The sequence below is a fragment of the Synchiropus splendidus genome, chromosome 9 (genome assembly GCF_027744825.2).
Source record: "Synchiropus splendidus isolate RoL2022-P1 chromosome 9, RoL_Sspl_1.0, whole genome shotgun sequence".
Classification (NCBI taxonomy): domain Eukaryota; kingdom Metazoa; phylum Chordata; class Actinopteri; order Syngnathiformes; family Callionymidae; genus Synchiropus; species Synchiropus splendidus.
Window position 1 is genome coordinate 19,969,918 of NC_071342.1, and position 17,463 is coordinate 19,987,380.

The window sequence follows — 17,463 nt, forward strand, 5'->3', positions numbered from 1 at the left end:
GAATAATGGCTGTCTCTGGTACTGGGTCATGGACACAAGCTGATGCTGTCTGGTCATTTTGGGATGGACTGGTTTGCTGTGCAATTAGGCATATAATCCCATCTACCAGTTGGTTCATTGATTACAGATTGATGTAGTTTGCCAGCTGCTGCTTGTCTTGTCTGAGGGTCCCTTCTCAGACGTGGCCCGGCCCTTCCGTGTCTTCTACCCCGTCTCTCAGCCTCTCACTTGATTGGCTTGTTTGAGCACCGGCTGAGCCATGCCCTCTTGTCAAAAGCCATATGTCACCATCGCCGACTGTCCCGTCTGCTGCGGCAGAAACACCACCACAGTAATCCCAGTCTCCTTATGGGGAAACACAGATTAGTCCACAAAGCGTATGTTTCTGTCCTGGAGAAAGTGTAACCAAAATGTTTCCATGTACATATGTTCTTGACGCTGCAGGACACAAAACTCACTCATTGTGAGGTTGTGAAACAGCGTTTTAATTCAATACGTTTGATCTCGCCTCGCCAGCCATGTTGTACATAAGTTTAATTTGCAATTCTTGCATAAGCAAGTCTCTAAAATTAATCCATGAAACCTGCAAAGCTAAAAATCAGGCCGAGTGATATTTTCGTCTTTGCAATACACACCACTAGCTGTCAGCGAACAACTCGGCTTGCCAGCTGGTCGAACGAGGCATGTAGTATAAGTAGGTCAGATAAGGTGAATGAAATTTTCTGCCTGTTTGAGCCGTCTTGCCTTCTAATTGGACTGATTAGCAATGCTTAATTGGCTTCCGAGCCCCTCTATTTGTTTTGTAATTCAGCATCAGTGAGGGCTTGTAGGCATCTTTGAGACACTTAAAGGCATCTGCAAAACACACTTGTGAAAATGAAAAATACATGTTTTTTTTTTCCACGTGAAAAGATTTGATAGTAACAAGCTGTCAATTTCCTCCAACCAAGAGCAAACCAGAGGGCATTGGAACACTTTGAATAAATATAACTTTATTTTTTTTAAAACAAAAGAAAAGTCATTTACATTGTGCAACTTTACATCGGGTGGGTATTAGCTTTATTCGGCTCCATAATCATCCCAATAGATGACTTGTTGGTGTCATTTAGTGACATAATATTTGATATTTAACCAGATTTAACCATTAATGATATCTATTTCCTGTGTGTAAAACTTTGAGAGCATCTCAAAAGTCGAGAAGAAGCACTTTGGCAAAGAGAAATGAATACTCCTGCAAGAACAGGACCCGAGAGACAGGAAATTCAAATCTACTTTCAGGACTTGAACATGTTTGAATTAGCCTCAGCAAGTGGTCCAATGATAAACAATAAGTAGTGTAACTGTGTTGGATCTAGGAAAAAAAAACATTACTTACAAAAGACAATTTCAATTTTTTAAATTTGCTAAATCATGGCTATGTACATATTTCCAACTTAAAGTGACACCTTTAGATTTGTTGATTTATTCTGATCATTTTAAATGGCTGCAATCTCAACCGGTGATTTGTCTGCCTGACCTGACTCGAGAGTGAGAGTAAGAAAATGATGAGTTCACATGTTACATTTGATTTATTTTCTAAACTTAACCTGAACCATTCTGAGGACATATTAGCTGGATTATAAAGGCACTTATTGAACTAGTATATGAGTATATGATTGTCATTAAAACGCATATACAGTGCTGCATTTGAAATTAAAGTACACAGATGTTTGCTTGAATTAAAAAGCACCAAGCAAAAATGTGATCAAGAAAAACAAACGTGACTTATTCTACAGCAATAATGGCTCATGACGCTAAGACTTTGCAACTGTAGTGGCTCTGAGCAGAGAGCAGATGTAACTATGGTTCAGTTTAATTTGATTCTGAATGTCTCACGTCACACACATCTCAAAAATCACAACAGTCCAGGCGAGTTTCCATCACAGCTCCTCGCTCTCCAGAGTGGCCTCAGGAGGAGAGCTGGAGAACAAGATTGGGTTGGTGTCAGACGTGGGGAAGGAAGACTTAATGTCGAGTCCTTGGCCTGTCAGTGCTGCGTAGCGGCTACCAGGACGTTGAACCTTTTTCATGGGTGTTGGGATGCTCTGGTGCCATTGTGCTGCAAAAGGATGAAGCAGGAGCATGTTTTGAATGAAGCCTCCTCATTTCCTACACAAATATATGGAGGTACTGCTGATAATAGTACCATAGATATCGAGCCTGCAGGTGCTAGATACGACTCCAGCCTCATTTTTGGCTGACACTGTGTACCAACCAGCATCGTCTTTTGTAGTTGGCTGAATAAGGAGACACACGTATCCTGTGGTATCCTGCTGCATGCTGCAAAAGCAGTTTACCTCCTGTAAGTAGAGGAAGTGTGTGGAACAAACAATAAATGGTATTTCTGCCTACCTCATTCGATTCTTGGTTTTGGGAACGGTCTCATTGTCTTTCTTCCAGAATATAACTGGAGGAGGCATTCCTTGCACTCGACACTCAAGGCGGACGGGAGTTCCCTCAGGGATACCCATATTCTGTAGCTTTTCTACAAACCGAGGTGGGTGTTTTGTTTCTTTTTCTGCAGTGAAATTTATTGATTATTGTACCGCAACAGAAGATTCAGCCACTGAAGAAGGCTTCTACCTCACCTACGACTGTTAGATCCAGACTGAAGGAGCTCTGTCCAGCTTTGTTAGATGCAATGCAGGTGTATGTCCCAGCATCTTTTTGAGTGACAGGGTCAATGACCAGTGAGTGCATGCCGTTTTCCCGGACCAGCATCTTGTGGTATTGGTCTGGATAGATAGGCCGACCATTCACCAACCACATTAGCTCCGGACTGGGAAGGCCACTAACCTGAATGAAAAAAACAATTCCTCCATTGGTCAATTTTCAACCTGTCTGTTAAAGTTTGATATTTTTAACAGAACGTTTTAAAGGTGTCACTTACCTTGCAGTCAAGACGACAAAGTCCACCCTCGTGTCCCAACATGTCACCAGGAGCTTGGAGAAAGTGGGGTCGGAAGGAACGCTCCTGGGTTTGCTCAACCTCAACTTCCTGTATGCGTGTTCGCACCCTGGAAATGTTCAGAGGTGAACTAGGCCTTGAAAACTTAAACAACAATACAGTTTTCAATATTAAATCACAAAAATGATTTTTTATCACTTTTTGGAGGTATTTGAAGACAGTTGTGTTTTTAGAAACCATGACAAATAACAGAAAACAAAACGTTAGGCCCCCCCAAACCCAACTTAGCACAATAAATCTGAATAAAAAAGACAAGCAACTAAACCAAAGGAAATGCCAGTGTAGAAGGAAAATAAAAGTAAGTACAAGTTCAGTCATGCTATTTTCACCGCTCATTAGGTGTAAGAATCCACTTTGTCCTTATTGAGGAAAACACTATATAGGCAAAAAAAATCATGAAGGAAGACACTACTGTTTAACTTCTAATCTAATCACAAAAAACGGAAGAGAAAGAACAGTTTTTCCATTACATTTTTACTATGTGCGCAAAGTTGGTAGCTGTTTTTGCTTGCATGGTCAGAAATACGAATTAAGAAGTGAGAATGTTTTTTGTGGCGTTTTAAATGTTCATGTGGATTCATCATTTCAATACTTGACTTCATGAAACAGGATAGTATCTAATGACTAAATGAAAATCATGGATGGTGGAGTGATTTAGACCAGTGTTTTTCAACCTTTTTTGAGCCACGGCACATTTTTTACATTGGAAAAATTTTGTGGCACACCACTAACCAAAAATGTTACAAAATGACACTCTGTATAGTATATTTAATTACAATATAATTTCTCAATTTATTTATACTCAGTCAGTGTGAAACCTGGGCCTGTTTAGATGAACACAAAGCCGATATCCTGGCAGGAATAGAAGAAAGACACACACGAAGCTCTTCTTCAACAGCTCAGGTGCATCACTAATTCTCTTGGAGGAACGAGGCAATCAGCTACGTGTTGCCACACGGACAAATATTACATTACTCTGCCAGCCTTTACAGCACGGACACTGGACAATGACATAATATTTGCAGAAAATTATTAATAAATGTTAATTAAAAAAAAAAAGTGACATTGGATAATTTCTCACGGCACACCTGACGATCTCTCACGGCACACTAGTGTGCCGCGGCACAGTGGTTGAAAATCACTGATTTAGACAGTGTGCAGTTGCAGTCTAACGTTTGCTGTAAGCCAATACAATTCTTGAGTCCTGGAAGTTGTTTCATTGATTTGATTGTTGTGTTTTGTAAAGTCATCGTTGGCAGTCTCAACCCTTTGTCTTTATTCAGGATGGCACTAGTGTTCTGTTGAAGATGTTTTTTTAACTGTCATTAATAGCTACGCAAACATCTACGATGTTGTCGCAACCGAGTCCTACTTACCTCTGAGAGTGGATTGGTGTTAGCCGATGTCTAGGAGGTCCTGTTTGGATAATCAAGTGACCCGAACAGCTGATTCGACCCTGTATGTAAATGAATTATCACTGAAACCTTGAATAAATCTGAAGAGGTCGTAGTGTAAATGCTACCTGAGGATTTGCTGCCATGACAGTGTAGTTGCCATCATCATCGCTGTTCGTTGACGCGATGTGTAGGGCGCAGGTGCCATCACCTTCTCTTACCTTCTTGTAGTGAAGGTTCTTTCGCAGGATTTGTTTGCCATCTTTAAACCAGTAAACCTAAAGGAGACTGGATATTGGTAATTGAAAGACATTTAAAGAGGCACTGTTGGCCACTCACCTTCGGAACAGGTATTCCTACAATTTTGCAAGAGAGTGTGACTGGAACGCCCTCAGAGGCTTTAAAGTTCTTCAGTTTCTTGTCAAAAATGGGAGCAATGCATTTTCCTCTGGGGATGTCATCGTGTTGCACCTCATCATCTGATTCCTCCACTGGCGTTCTTTCCAAACGAAACTCAATCTCACTCATGAGTCTCTGCTCAAAGTTAGACACCTTGTACTCCTAAAAGAAAAACATGGCTTCAATTGTTTCTGACAAAAATGTCACTCTAATATGCAGCAAACAGTTCTTGACCATTAACGGTGGTATGAAAGTTGCAATTCTATTTTCAAAGAAAATGAATAATTGTAACTTTATACTACCTGATGGCCATCATGCAAAAGTCATGAAAGAAAAAAAAATCAACCTCAACAAAAGCCTGTCCAACAGAGAGAAGTAGATTGTGAGGGTAAAACAGAGAACAGGAAGGGAGTAGGATTGGAGTGTAGTTGACTCCAATGTAAAATAGGAATAAATAATTAGTTTTTAGAACGATAACTTTGCAGGTGAAAGGAAATTGGATTAGCAGGATGGGATTAAGTGAGCTATTAATCTCAATAGAATAAAATGTGTTCATGCATGTTATGAATGGTTTAGAATGGCAGCGAGGCACAGAAATGTAGGAGTTTTTTCTTGGTCAAAACTACTGTAACCCATAGAGCCTCCAGCAAAGCAGTGCTTGTACCTCATCATAGTTAAAGACAGTAGCAGGAATGTTTGGTCCAAGATGTCTGCTTGCTGTTTTCCCCTCATTACTCAGCTTCTATGAGAGGACAGGGGGATGAATGATGAACAAACAGATGTACAAACAAACCATGATCGATGGAGAAGCATTTTACACCAGCTGGATGTTACGGCACATTGATGCTGATGAGAACGCACAGACAGGTGGAGTGACAGGTGTCATGGATTTGCACACAGCAAAACCAGGCATTTTTAACATGCAGCAATGGATGAAGTATAGCACAATAGTCACAAAGTCACAGAACAGTCGTGCCACTACAGAGGTGTTTTCTTTACTTTTATCTGAACAAAGTTGTTACTACACAAGCCTGACAAAGCTTGAATAACCCAGCTACATAAACTCCCTCTGGCTGTAATCCTGTGGATACCACTGTAAATAATTGCACCAGCAGCATTAGTTAGCAACCATCTTACCATGCTGTTAAGTCATTTGTTGTTTATCACCTTTTATCTGACTGTAGATGTGAACATAAACCACACTTGCTGCAAAGTTTGCATCGTTCATGCTTTGGTATGGTATGAAAGGACCGGTGTGAGTGCGGCAGGGTTGTTGCTAACTTGTGACAAAATGTTGGCCGCATCTTGAGAGATTTGAGAGATGGGGAGGACTTTCCTTTGTCTCTTCAAATTTTAGAATGAATGAAAGTCACAGCTGCTCAGCTACATTTTTTATGTACCGCTAGATCCAGACCTTTAGACCTCTGACTGAGGTCTATTTATTACCTGTTGATATGGGAAATAGTTGTCTTTGAATTGAAGTTTTTTCTCAATGTCATGCAGTAGTAGTTCTCTGCTTTCTCGAAGTTCTTGGGTGGACTGAGGTCGCAGTTTCGGTGCTTTTTTATGAACCCTGAAGAAAAATGAAAAAGTATGTGTATTGAAACATGCGACATCAATATAGTGTAACAACTTTGATCTTCCACTAACCCAACTGGAGCCCCCTTGGGCAAGCCCATTGAGTTGGTTTGGTGTGTAGGAGTGAGTGATGGCAGGACTGAGCTCAGAAAGGCCACTGGGTTCTGGATGGGGCTGGGCGTGGAGCTGCTGGAGGTGGGTGAGGAGGCCTGTGGCGGAGACTGGGCTCTGAGAGCAAACACACTGTTCATGAGCGGCATCGACCCAGGAGTTGGTGAGGATACAAGCGAAGGGGGGCTGGTTGGAGATTTCAGCACCCTTGTTGGAAAAAACCTGGGTGGTGGTGAAAATGGTGGAAGGGTGGGGGAGCTGGCTGCAGAGGAGTTGAGCTCTGCTGCCAGCTCCTGGAGCAAAGGAACCGGAGATTCTGTTGGGGATGGGCTCCGAACTGGTGAAAATGTCTGAGCAGCGATAAACTCCTTTGGTCGCGTGTAATTGAAGGAGTGAGACGTGGCAGTCAGGTTCATGAGCGAGGCGTGGGTGCTTCTCAGCAGAGCAGCAGGTGATGTCACTTGCTGTGAAGCAGCTGTTGACTCTGTGGGGACTACACTAAGTTTAGGCATGGTAGGGGTGAAGAACTGGGGTATGGGTGCAGTTTGGGAGAGAACAGAGGAAGAGATGTTGAGGTGTGACGCGTGGATGGTGTTAAACTGGGTTACTGATGCTGTGCTGGGAGGAGCAGTGCTCAGCTGTGGCACTGGTGGAGGGGACGTAATCAGCGTGGAGGTCTGGAATTGTGGAATAGATGGAGGAGAACTGAAATGAGGAGCAGGTGAGGTACAAAACACGGGTGAATATGTTGTGTTTAGTCCTCCACTAGAGGTCTGAGCAGGAGGGCGGGTGATCGGTGGAGGTGCAGACGCAGGGGCGGGTTGTGGAGTCGTGGTCACGTTCACTTTGGATGGCAAAGTTTTTGGCTGAGGAGGATCCTGATGCACGCTCTGTGACCACGGTGGTGTTGCATGTGATGCTTGGACCTCAGGCTTGTTCAGGAATGAAGGTTGAGCGTGGACCTGGGTATGAGTTTGGGTCGGCGGTTCCGTCTCTTGCTGCTGCTCCAGGAGAACCTGGTTGTGCAAGAGCTGCAACTGAGCTGGGTCCCTGTCGATTAAGAATAAAAAAGGACTATAGATGGTACTACAGACATGAGGGAGGCTTTAGCAGGCTTGTAAATCAGAGCCCATCCTGTGAAGATCTGCAGCAGTGAAGCAAGGCCAGTGTGAAAACTATTCTGCCCTTTTATGGACCATCAACAAGTAGCCACTAAGAAAACACTGACTGAGCACAGCACAACATTTTCCTTCATCTGACGTCTTCAAAGAACAAGCAAACCAAAATATAAATAAAGCTTTGATTAGTTTAAGTCACTCTTCTTTTTGTCATGACAAATCCCAGTTTCAAAACAAGACATTAAAACAAAATAAACACCAAACATTGCGACTGAATTATTGCATTGAAATGATTGCATTTAAATAAACTTACAAATAGAAAACGCCATCCTTCGTTTTGGAGAGCCTAAAAGTCCACATTTCGTTCGATTGTTTATCAGCGGCGAATGATTCTGGCTGGTTCAGAGGAGGAGGTGTAAGCTAAGGCTCAGGAGGAGGAGGAGATCAGGATCGTATCTGATTTAATATCACAACCAATCAAATGTTTTGGGAGAGCCATGTTTCAACCTTTTGCTGTCCTGTAAGAATTCTGTGAACTTAGTAATAGTCTTTCTTAGGATATGTGTTTAAACACAAGTAATATATGGGTTCATCCTTTCACAGTAAAAAATATATACAAAAAAACATTTTATCCAGGAGCTTTTCAACCTGCAATAGTTATCTGTGAAACCTTTCACGTCACTTATGGTTTCCTCCATGTTTGACACCTCTCACAACTCAGTTTCTTCCACAATGATTTCAGTGAAGTTTTATTCCCTTTCAATTTGCTGATTTTCTGGTATTTCAAACCTGAGGTTCATCACCGAAAATATGTTTCAATTAGAACTATGTTGCAAGGTAGTGAATAAACTCTATTTAGAAATCACAGATTAATAATGGAAGCATGTCATTTTTGTCATTGTGGTTGATTTCGTTTTTCTTCACAGGAGTACTCACAGTTTGGGTTTGGCCAGCACTGGTGGTGGTTCTTTGCTTGACAGCCCATCACTGTTGTCTTCCTCAGATTGACCGGACGCATCACTTTGTTCGTCCTCCTCGTCCTCTGGCAGCTTGAAGTGCACGCGCCTTTTGCTGGAGCGAGAATCCCTGTGGTTGGTCAGCGTTCCCGACTTCAGACACGAGTTAGCAGGTGGGTCAGGGAGGGGGATGACAACTATGCTTCCGTTTTGTTGGTCGGTCATTCCTTTATCTCTGGAACTCCTCTCTGGTGAGCTCTGCTCATCGACACTTGGGGCAACATAGGGTTTCGGGTAGGAGAACATCTGCACCCTGTTCTGGGCTCCGGTGTAGGCATCAGCAGGGTCCTGGTTGTGACTGGAAGGATCCAGGGTGGGGGTAATCGGATGGTTAAAGTTAGACCCACTTGTTGGCTCGAGAACTGGTAGGTTTGGGTACTGTGGATCTGGCCGCAGGACACTGGAACTCTGAGGGTCCAGGCGAAGAGAACTGGTGTTCAAGGGGTCCAAACGTATCGTGCTGGTGAGTAATGGATCCAGTCGGATGGTGCTGGAGTGAGGTTTGATGCTGTTTGTCGCCTCTCTTTGAACTGGGACGTATGATGGAGGAAGTTGTTGGAGTGGACTGGGCTCCACAGTCAAACTCCCCACCAGCCTTGCATGTTGGTCGTGGTTACCATTTCCTGCAACAACAGAATACTCGATTGCAGAGTCACACTTGTATTTTGAAGGAAGAGTATAAGGATTACCTTTGACATTTAGTGTTGCTGTGCTTGACACAGTGCCATACTTGTTGCTAGCGGTGCACGTAAACAGCCCTGAATCTTCGGGAAAAACCTCAGCAATGACCAACGTGCAGATTTCTTCTAGAGCGAGAAAGAAAAAGTGATACTTACAGCAGTCTAAATTATGGCCTGACAACAGTGTGAGCAAGCAGGGGTGTTAGGAGACTCTCCACCAACACATTAGATAAGTCTGTAGCTCTAGCAGGTTGAGATGATCTGCCATGGCGGTGCGACTACCTTATAAGGCCCAGATCAGGGAAAAGCAGCTCCGGCTTATTTACAGAGAGAAAGCAGAAGCCTTCACTGAGGCCTATAAACACTTCAGCCGAGGATCGCGGCAGCATCATCACTCCCAGACAGATAGCAAGAAAAAAACACCTTGAGATAAACACAAAAATACCTGGTTCAGCTGGAGATCTGGGCTCTGAAGGGGAGACAGGAGCACAAATCTTAACAAATGGGAAATCAAATGCAGTTCACTTGACTTTTCACTTTTGTTAATTGGCCTGTTAGTGATACTGATATTTTTGACTGACCACGAGCCAAACACAAGTCAAAGGCAGCAAGCAACCACAAAACCTTTTCTGTTTCTGTGAGATTCCGGTCAAAAACCTTTTATGCCTCCTGGTTCCGAGCCAGTCATTGCCATACAATATGAGTTAATCTAATTTAGGCAGTGCTCAGAGCCATGTAATCTGGAGCCTTCAGTAGTTGGAGCTCACTTTTCTGGAGAATTCTGAAATCAGGAGAATCTGTGATGATTCTTCCCTCCTGGTACCAATCCACCCGAGGGGAAGGCGCTCCCTTCACACGGCACTCTAGCACCACCAGCTGGCCTTCAGATGCATGGATGTCCTGCAGGCTCTGAAAGAAATAAATTATAAGCGGAAAAAAATGTATGTATTAATATCGTCAACCTCAACTATATTATGTCATAGGACATAATAAGTTCAGAGGAGGAGAAGATGCACTAGACCGTACATTCTGTACATCAATAAGTACTATTACAAATTGGTGCAGATGTATGGTTTAAAAGGAAGAAGTGTCTGGGGTGCATTCATCGTATTTATAAATACCAGTTTAAGTATAGTTTGTCTGAGGTCATGTTCTACAGTTGCTTTCTCCTTCGAGCTTTTGAAAACAGCTTGGTCAATTAGTTTCGTTCCGCACTGGTACACAAGAACCAAGCAAATTCTTCTCCATCATTCTGGTGCCACATGACGAGGAGACTTAAAACTTAAACTAAATAAATGTTGGCTCTGTGGTTGAGAGCTGAAGTATCTCACTAGACATGATGTCCCTACCTTGGTGAAAACTGGTGCAGCCATGACAGATTGTCCATTTAATCCTGGCATGAACATGCTGTTTAGACTTTGATTCTGGAAAAAAAGACACAAGCAAACATTTGAGTGGATCTGAGAATGATGTCTTGTGCCTGCTGTGTTGTACCTCAGGTTGAGACGTGGGAATCAGCTGGAGTGAGACTACAGAGTTCTGAGTGGAGGAGGTGCTCTCTGGTGCAGAGGTGACTGAGGGAGGCGTGCAGGACTCCGGGGTTTCGATGACTTTAGTCTCACCTGGTGATGCAGATGCAATACTCTGCAGAGGAAAGTCTGATGTGTCACTCTCAGCTCCTTCAGGTGGAGCTAATCGCCCTTGGATGTCTTGCTTTTGAGATGCGACAGTGGTCTGGAGAGGTGGATGAAATTCTGAGACTGTGTCACTTATGTGTACACTTGGTTCTTCCTCAGGGGATGTGTCGAGTTGAGTGGGGCGACAAGTATCAGTGGTCTCTGTCGATGTTGGTATTGACTTCAGTGGCGAGCTTTATAGATCAGAAAAGAAGAGGTTTAATGTATGAAAGGAATATTCACATTTATGCGGCAGTTTAAATAGTTGAAACTCACTGTGCTACGTGTTCAACGTGATGATCTGCTTCTGAATCGGAAGAAGACGCACCTGTGGGATCAACAATTCCTTTCTTAGTTTTGACTCGCCAGACAACTAGAAGGGGAGAGTTTCAAGAGTCACCCTCAATGTAGATTTCAGCAGACGTGGAGTCTGTGCCGTAGAAATTAGAAGCAAAGCAGGAGTACCGTCCCGTGTCTTCCTCAAACGCTTCTGCGATGATCAGAGAGTGGAGCTCTCCATTTGTGAGGATCTGGATGTCTGGACTGTTCTCCAACTCTTTCCCCTCACAAAACCACCTGCAGTGCAATGTACAGGTGCTGAATGTTTTACAGCTCAAAGTATTTGGTGAACCAAATCTGTAAAAATCATTTATCTAAATGGTAAATAGTGAGGACATGTAGTAAAGTCACACAGCTTTCAAAGATAAAAATACCTGATTGCAGAGAAGGACTACAAACATGGGGCCCAAAGTTGAAACACGGTCCAACATTACTGGCTAAACATAATGCTTGTTTATTGAACAGGCTATAACCGGCACTACTGCAACAGTGAGTAAGAGTCTAAACAAAGCTTTTCTATGGTTCACCAATGACAGCGCCTTCAAACAAAAGAGGCCAATTCTCTCCTTGACGCACTGATGTGCATTTCCATCGTTAATGAAATTAACTTCATCAATATTATTTTTTTCGGCTTGTGAAAGTTGCATGAGCCAACTAACTCGATTTAAAGCCTTTGTGGGCCACACAAAATCACTTGATCTGCCAAATTACTTTGTTTCACAGCTTTTTCAAAATTCAAAACAAAGACTTTCCATTTGGAAATGCAGTGGAGGATTGCATCAACAATGAAATGCAGAATAAAATATAATGACCTTGTCTTTTGATTAAATGTGGCTCAAAGCTCAAACAAACCAAAAGCCAGGGCCGCTGACAGAGACCGGGATATTGGCCAAAGTCACATCCAGTAGAACATCGTCCCTCCCCCTATGAGAGTTGCTGGAGGCTCACAGCAGTTTCCTCAGCAACAGACTGCTCAATGCAAGACAATGCAGTATATATTTATGAGACTGATACTGTACTGATACTGTTTTTCTGACTGTACGATTTTCCTAACAACATAATGAAAGCATCCTAGCAATGCAGCGCATTCTAGCTAGTGAGGAACAAAATAAATAAAATATTAAGAGAGAAAATATTGACATTACATCAGAGCTCTGACTGTACATACTTTTATGTTGTTTGTTTACATTGTCCTTTTACTGGCGTTGCGACATTTACATTTCAAAGAAATAGGAATGACAAAGTACTATTTTTATCTAAATGTCAAAGAGGAAAACATGGTGACTTCCTCCATCCTCTGCGTGTATTTGTTTAGTGGCAGTAGCTATGCTACTAAGTCACATGATCAAACATTCCTACGTTTGCATTTGTTGGTCAAATTGGAAAGTGTCTCCTCTCCTGGAAACACCAGACAGTGGCAGGAATCCTATCTCCTTACTCTGGTGAAGCGAACTTTGTCATCAACAGTGAGTAAGACTCTAAATTGAAAGCATGAGTGGAAGAGAAGATGGCTGCTGCCAGGCAAAGACCGGCTCACTGCACCTGTCACTGCTATTTTTCCTTTGGAGCTCAGAACCGGAGAGGAGATTCCCTCTGGAGCCTGACAGCTCTGACAGGATCAACGATGCAGACACTCACATTGGTTTACATTTTAGAGCACATCAAGTCACAGAGTAGTTAAACTGAATCTAACCTGATGAGAATTTAAAAAAAGCAACAACAGCTTTTGACATTTGACATAATAACAGTCACTACCACTCAACCTTTAAAGCTAGAAGGAATGTACAAACGTGATGTTGATTGACACAAACAAACTCTCATGGCAGAGATGATGTAAAAGGAAATCCTGCAAGCCACAAGTCAACAAATGATCTTACCAAACCCTGCGGCAAGTTCTCACTCTGAGTAGGTTCCATTATCAGACTGCAGCTCGCAGTGCCAGTCGGGTCTAAAAATGGCTGAGAGCAACATTCTCCGCAGACGAGTATACGTTGGTGGGTCAACAATGTCCAGCCGGTCTATCAAGCACATGCCCCCTTGTTCTCTCACACACCTCTGTCTGGGCCAGTTGCAACCCTCCGATGGTTGAGCGAGTTGAGAGGTGTCGAGTTCATTTTGACAAAATGTAGACAATTATTTGGGACACAGGAGGCAATGGACAGACAAAGACCTGCCCTGAATCTTCATCAGCGCCCTCACAATACCATAGTGTGCAAGTGAAGCTGGAAAACATTTTTTAAGCTGACCACATTTGACCCATTTGTGATTGAGCTTATGAGATCCAGATATTATAAAAGCAAAAACCTATTTAATGATTTTTGACTGTGAAAGTATTCACAGACGTTTGCATTGTATTTACTTTCTTTGAACGTATTAAGAAAGTAAATACTGGTTAAGGAGTTAAGTACCAAAGTTGATATTGTTTCCCTCTTCTGATTAGTTCTGTTTAGTTCTGAAAAAGCATGTTCCAATAAAGGTGGAATGGCTTATTATTATTTGTCTGTTGAGGAGATACCAAATTGTCAGTTACCTCCTCACTATATATGAGGTCATTTCTTTTTTTCACTGCAGTTCTCCTAATGAAATCTCAGTATCTTCTGCCCTCTGTCAACTCTGATTGACACTCTCCAACTGTTTTCTTTGGCAAATTGGTGATATATTCCACCTTATCTAACCTTGGGTTCAGTCCTAACTTTGAATTCTGAAACGTAACTGATATTGCTCGTCAAACTTTTAATGATGAGCGATGATACTCCGCGTGATTTTAGCTTCATGTGGCCCTTCACCCTAAATGTGCTATTTTTATGCATTCAAAACGAGCAAACCGCAGCAGATGTTTGGATAAACTTATGATTTTACCTGACTTCAGGGACAGGCATTCCTCTCACGATGCAGTCCAGCTGGACCTTGCTGCCTTCAGGAACCTCCCTGCTTTTCAGTTTCTGGATGAAGGTGGGAGGCTCACAAACAGGCTCTGTGGAGTAACTGGGCGCTTCGGTTCTCTCGGCCTCCTCCATCTCCTGAGAGTCATGGAGCTCCTCTGTACTGCTGCGATCATGAGACTCCTGATATCCTGCCCCGGCGTCCAGTTGGATGAGCGGTTGATGACTAAGAACTGGACTGACTCTGTCCTTCTCCTCTTCCACATGTACGATTGAGCGCTCCCGGTTGTCTGGGCTGGAAGGATAAACTGTTTCATCGCTTTGGCTCTTGATTTTAGTCCGGTGGGCTTTGCACGATCTCGGTCGAACTCTTTTGGAGCTGTTGGCCTTGAAGAGCGAGGACAGCTCCTCGATGAAATCTGCTGCCTTGTTTAGGAACTCCTTCTTGGACTGGGTCTCAAGACCATACGGTGCGCTCCTCGTTGACCTGTCGTTGACTCCTTCGCCAGGTTCTCTGCTGTTTCTCATCACATTGTCCTGTCGTGCAGAGAAAGAGCCATGCATTTTCCTGTTTGGTGTGGATGTTGTGTGTGCTGCAGACAGTTCTTCAGGAGCAGGCTGTGGAAAGGTCGCGGTGGCGGGGGCAGCAGGTGTGGCAGGGTCAGTGAAGGTGACAGAAGAGGGTGATGAAGGGGAAACTAAAGCTGCAGAGTAGCTCACAGGGGTCACACAGGTCTTGACGTCGACCTCACGTGGCTCATGCCCGATGGCTTGGCGAGCCAGATTGACACTTTTATCCAGCTCTTCTTGGCTGAGAAACGCTGACAGGTCGGTGAACTGGTTCTCACCGTGTGCCCGAGAGTCTTCTGGCTTTCCCTTGAGCGATCCGTAGATCTGAAGTCGAGAGGAAGAGGCGTCTGAACGACTCATCTCAGTGTGGCGCTGCTGAGCTCGGGCCTCGGCCAGGTAGCTCTCTCGCAGCATCTGAGAGAGTGAAGGGGGCTGGTCAACTGTGTTTTCCTGCATCCTGGGAAGAGAGATCAGGACGTAACTGCTGTCTGGAGCACTGTAGAACAAGCAATACGCTGTTGATGCTTTATAGCTAAGCTACTGTATAGCTGCCTTTTCACACGCTCTCAAGCCCAAATATTAGTATGAACGAATGAGTGTTTTCATTGTTATAATGACGTTAACAAGTTACATAAGACTGAAAGTAAGACTGACTTTACGGATTTAGTTTTTTACTTCAAAACAACACTGACATGAACATCATGTGGAAAATTACATTTATAACTGTGTTGTGTTTCTGGGCAGCGTTTCTCAAATTATTCTGACATTAAAAGTCAGAAATAGTTTTGTGCACCTCAATACCTGATTCTACTCTGTAGTTTTAATGACTGATTTATGTTGTTATTTTACGTCATAGTATATTTGTTTTTCAATTTTGTTGTGTTTTTATTCATAAGTTAATACATTTTACACATTTATTTTATTAGCAGTGTATTTGTCATTTTGTCACAGCTCTTAATATATGTTGGACTATTTTAAAATATTTTCCTTATCTTCTGTGATTTCACTCTTTCCCCATGTCATTTCTTTATTCTCTTACCTGCATATATTTCTTTTTTTTAATGATATTCTTAAGGAGTCAACCCTCAGTGTCACAGAAGAAAAACATCATTCTGGTTTATTCTGTGAATTCAATTAGGATCACAGCAAACAAGTCTCTATTATATAAACATGCACCTTTTTTTCTTTCTGCACTGACACAAATGTTTTAGAGAATATACGAGGAGAACTTACATACAACACATATTGACACATATTAGACAAGATAATAGTTGTAAAGTATGTACACAGGGAGGTAGAGACTGCAGTTAAAAGCAGAGGAATCCCTGGTAAATATAGATTTTTATTTCAGCCTAATTTCAGCCTTCCTCTCACCTCGACAGGGTATCACATTCAATCCCTGACACCAGATATGAGCGGACATGCTCGCACCACTCTGCCTTAGACCAACAAGTATATGACGTTTTGACTTTGCACGACTTTTCGACACTAGTCAGTATCGAGTCATTGACATGAGATAGGGTACACATATGCTTCTGACACTCAAATCACTGCAATTAAGAGAGGCGGCAGCGCCGCTCCAACAGAGCTGAAGCTGCAGCTGTTGTGTACATTAATCCTGTGCAAACAGACTCTGAGCCCACCGAGTCATATCTAATAATAGCAGGAGCTCAGTTTACATGAAGAAAATCAACAAAAAACTCCTTCATTCACTGTGTGCTTTTGGCCAATGTTGGTGATCACTGAAGGTTGTGGTGATCACATATGTAGACATGAGCACAGATGAGTGTCCGGCACATGCAGTCAGGGTAACATAATTGAATTAAGCAACATTCCCTATCACATAAAAATAGGCTCAAACGGAGATCCAGTGTCACAGGAGAGCACAGGAAGGTGCTGCCAAGACAGTCACCAGGACAATTAGATTAGGCCATGCTGTGTTTTACCTTCAGAACAAACCCAGCTGGCCCCCAGTGAGGGACGGCTGAATCCTCCGGGGCACCTGTGCACAAGAGAGGGCCCACTCTTCTGGTGGTTGCCACCTGGGAAAAATCTTGGCGACAAGCAGCTGTCCAGCCTTCGTGTTTTTTTCCTCACCGTTAACCCTGGAGTTTGCCGGGAAATATGGTGGAGAGAAGCTAGGGTAACCCGTCACCGGTAAAAGTAGAAACATTTGTCAGTGGAGAGGTTGCAGGTTATTTTAAGGAGGCCTGGCCCATTTGTCTGCTCATTGGCCAGGGGGGGCGTGTGTAAAGGGATTCCTCCTCTCGTGGATCGCTACAGACCACTGTTCCACAGAGCCCACTTTTATTTACTGTGCAAAGTGGCCAGAATCTGGTAACCTTCAGTGGGATGTTTCCAAGTCAAGGCCTCAAATCTCTCTCCACTCAGTGACTTTCCAGTTCATAACAGCAAGGCTAAGATAGTCAAGCCGTAATCTTCCTTGAGCAAGAGTCTAGACCCCAAATTTCATTTGGCAAACCTTGTGCCAGCAAGAATCAGGTTTCCCCATCAGGGAGCTAATAAATGTCCCTCCCTTTGAATAGAATCATTCACAACATTCACACACAACAAACCAAAAGCAGCTCCTCCAAGCATGAGTGAGCTGTATGAAAGCTATAGTTGGAGGAAGTACATTGTTGGTGGTAAGGAGCTGGCACTGTCACGCCCACAGCCCAGTTTCAGTTCTTGGT

General features: G+C 43.2%; 1 protein-coding gene and 1 long non-coding RNA gene across 2 annotated transcripts in view; one reads left to right on the forward strand and one right to left on the reverse strand.

The window, feature by feature from the left end:
• LOC128764697 (uncharacterized) overlaps nt 1-8,733 on the forward strand; it is an 18,910-nt gene extending 10,177 nt beyond the window's left edge. The window contains exon 4 of the long non-coding RNA XR_008415785.1: nt 8,611-8,733. This is a non-coding gene — a long non-coding RNA (uncharacterized LOC128764697). The remainder of the gene's footprint in view (nt 1-8,610) is intronic.
• Nucleotides 1,053-16,833, reverse strand: mypn (myopalladin). The gene is made up of 21 exons (XM_053874714.1): nt 16,717-16,833; nt 14,178-15,227; nt 11,380-11,555; nt 11,256-11,307; nt 10,798-11,173; nt 10,653-10,727; nt 10,071-10,212; nt 9,749-9,772; nt 9,313-9,429; nt 8,544-9,246; nt 6,451-7,539; nt 6,247-6,373; nt 5,465-5,542; nt 4,741-4,962; nt 4,530-4,679; nt 4,384-4,463; nt 2,930-3,056; nt 2,628-2,835; nt 2,392-2,557; nt 2,186-2,319; nt 1,053-2,098 (listed from the first exon to the last, which is right to left on the reverse strand). The coding sequence occupies exons 2-21, from the start codon at nt 15,224-15,226 to the stop codon at nt 1,920-1,922; spliced, it is 5,274 nt and encodes a 1,757-aa protein (XP_053730689.1). The 5' UTR covers nt 15,227; nt 16,717-16,833; the 3' UTR covers nt 1,053-1,919.
• Between the last annotated feature and the right edge of the window lie 630 nt (nt 16,834-17,463).

Excerpts from the sequence above, each read along its gene's own strand:
- mypn (XM_053874714.1), bottom strand. The coding sequence starts at position 15,226 with ATGCAGGAAAACACAGTTGACCAGCCCCCTTCACTCTCTCAGATGCTG. Across the intron at positions 9,773-10,070 it reads TTTCAGAATTCTCCAGAAAA|AGCCCAGATCTCCAGCTGAA; the intron begins GTGAGCTCCAAC and ends TCTCCCCTTCAG. Across the intron at positions 9,430-9,748 it reads CAGATCTCCAGCTGAACCAG|AAGAAATCTGCACGTTGGTC; the intron begins GTATTTTTGTGT and ends TTCTCGCTCTAG.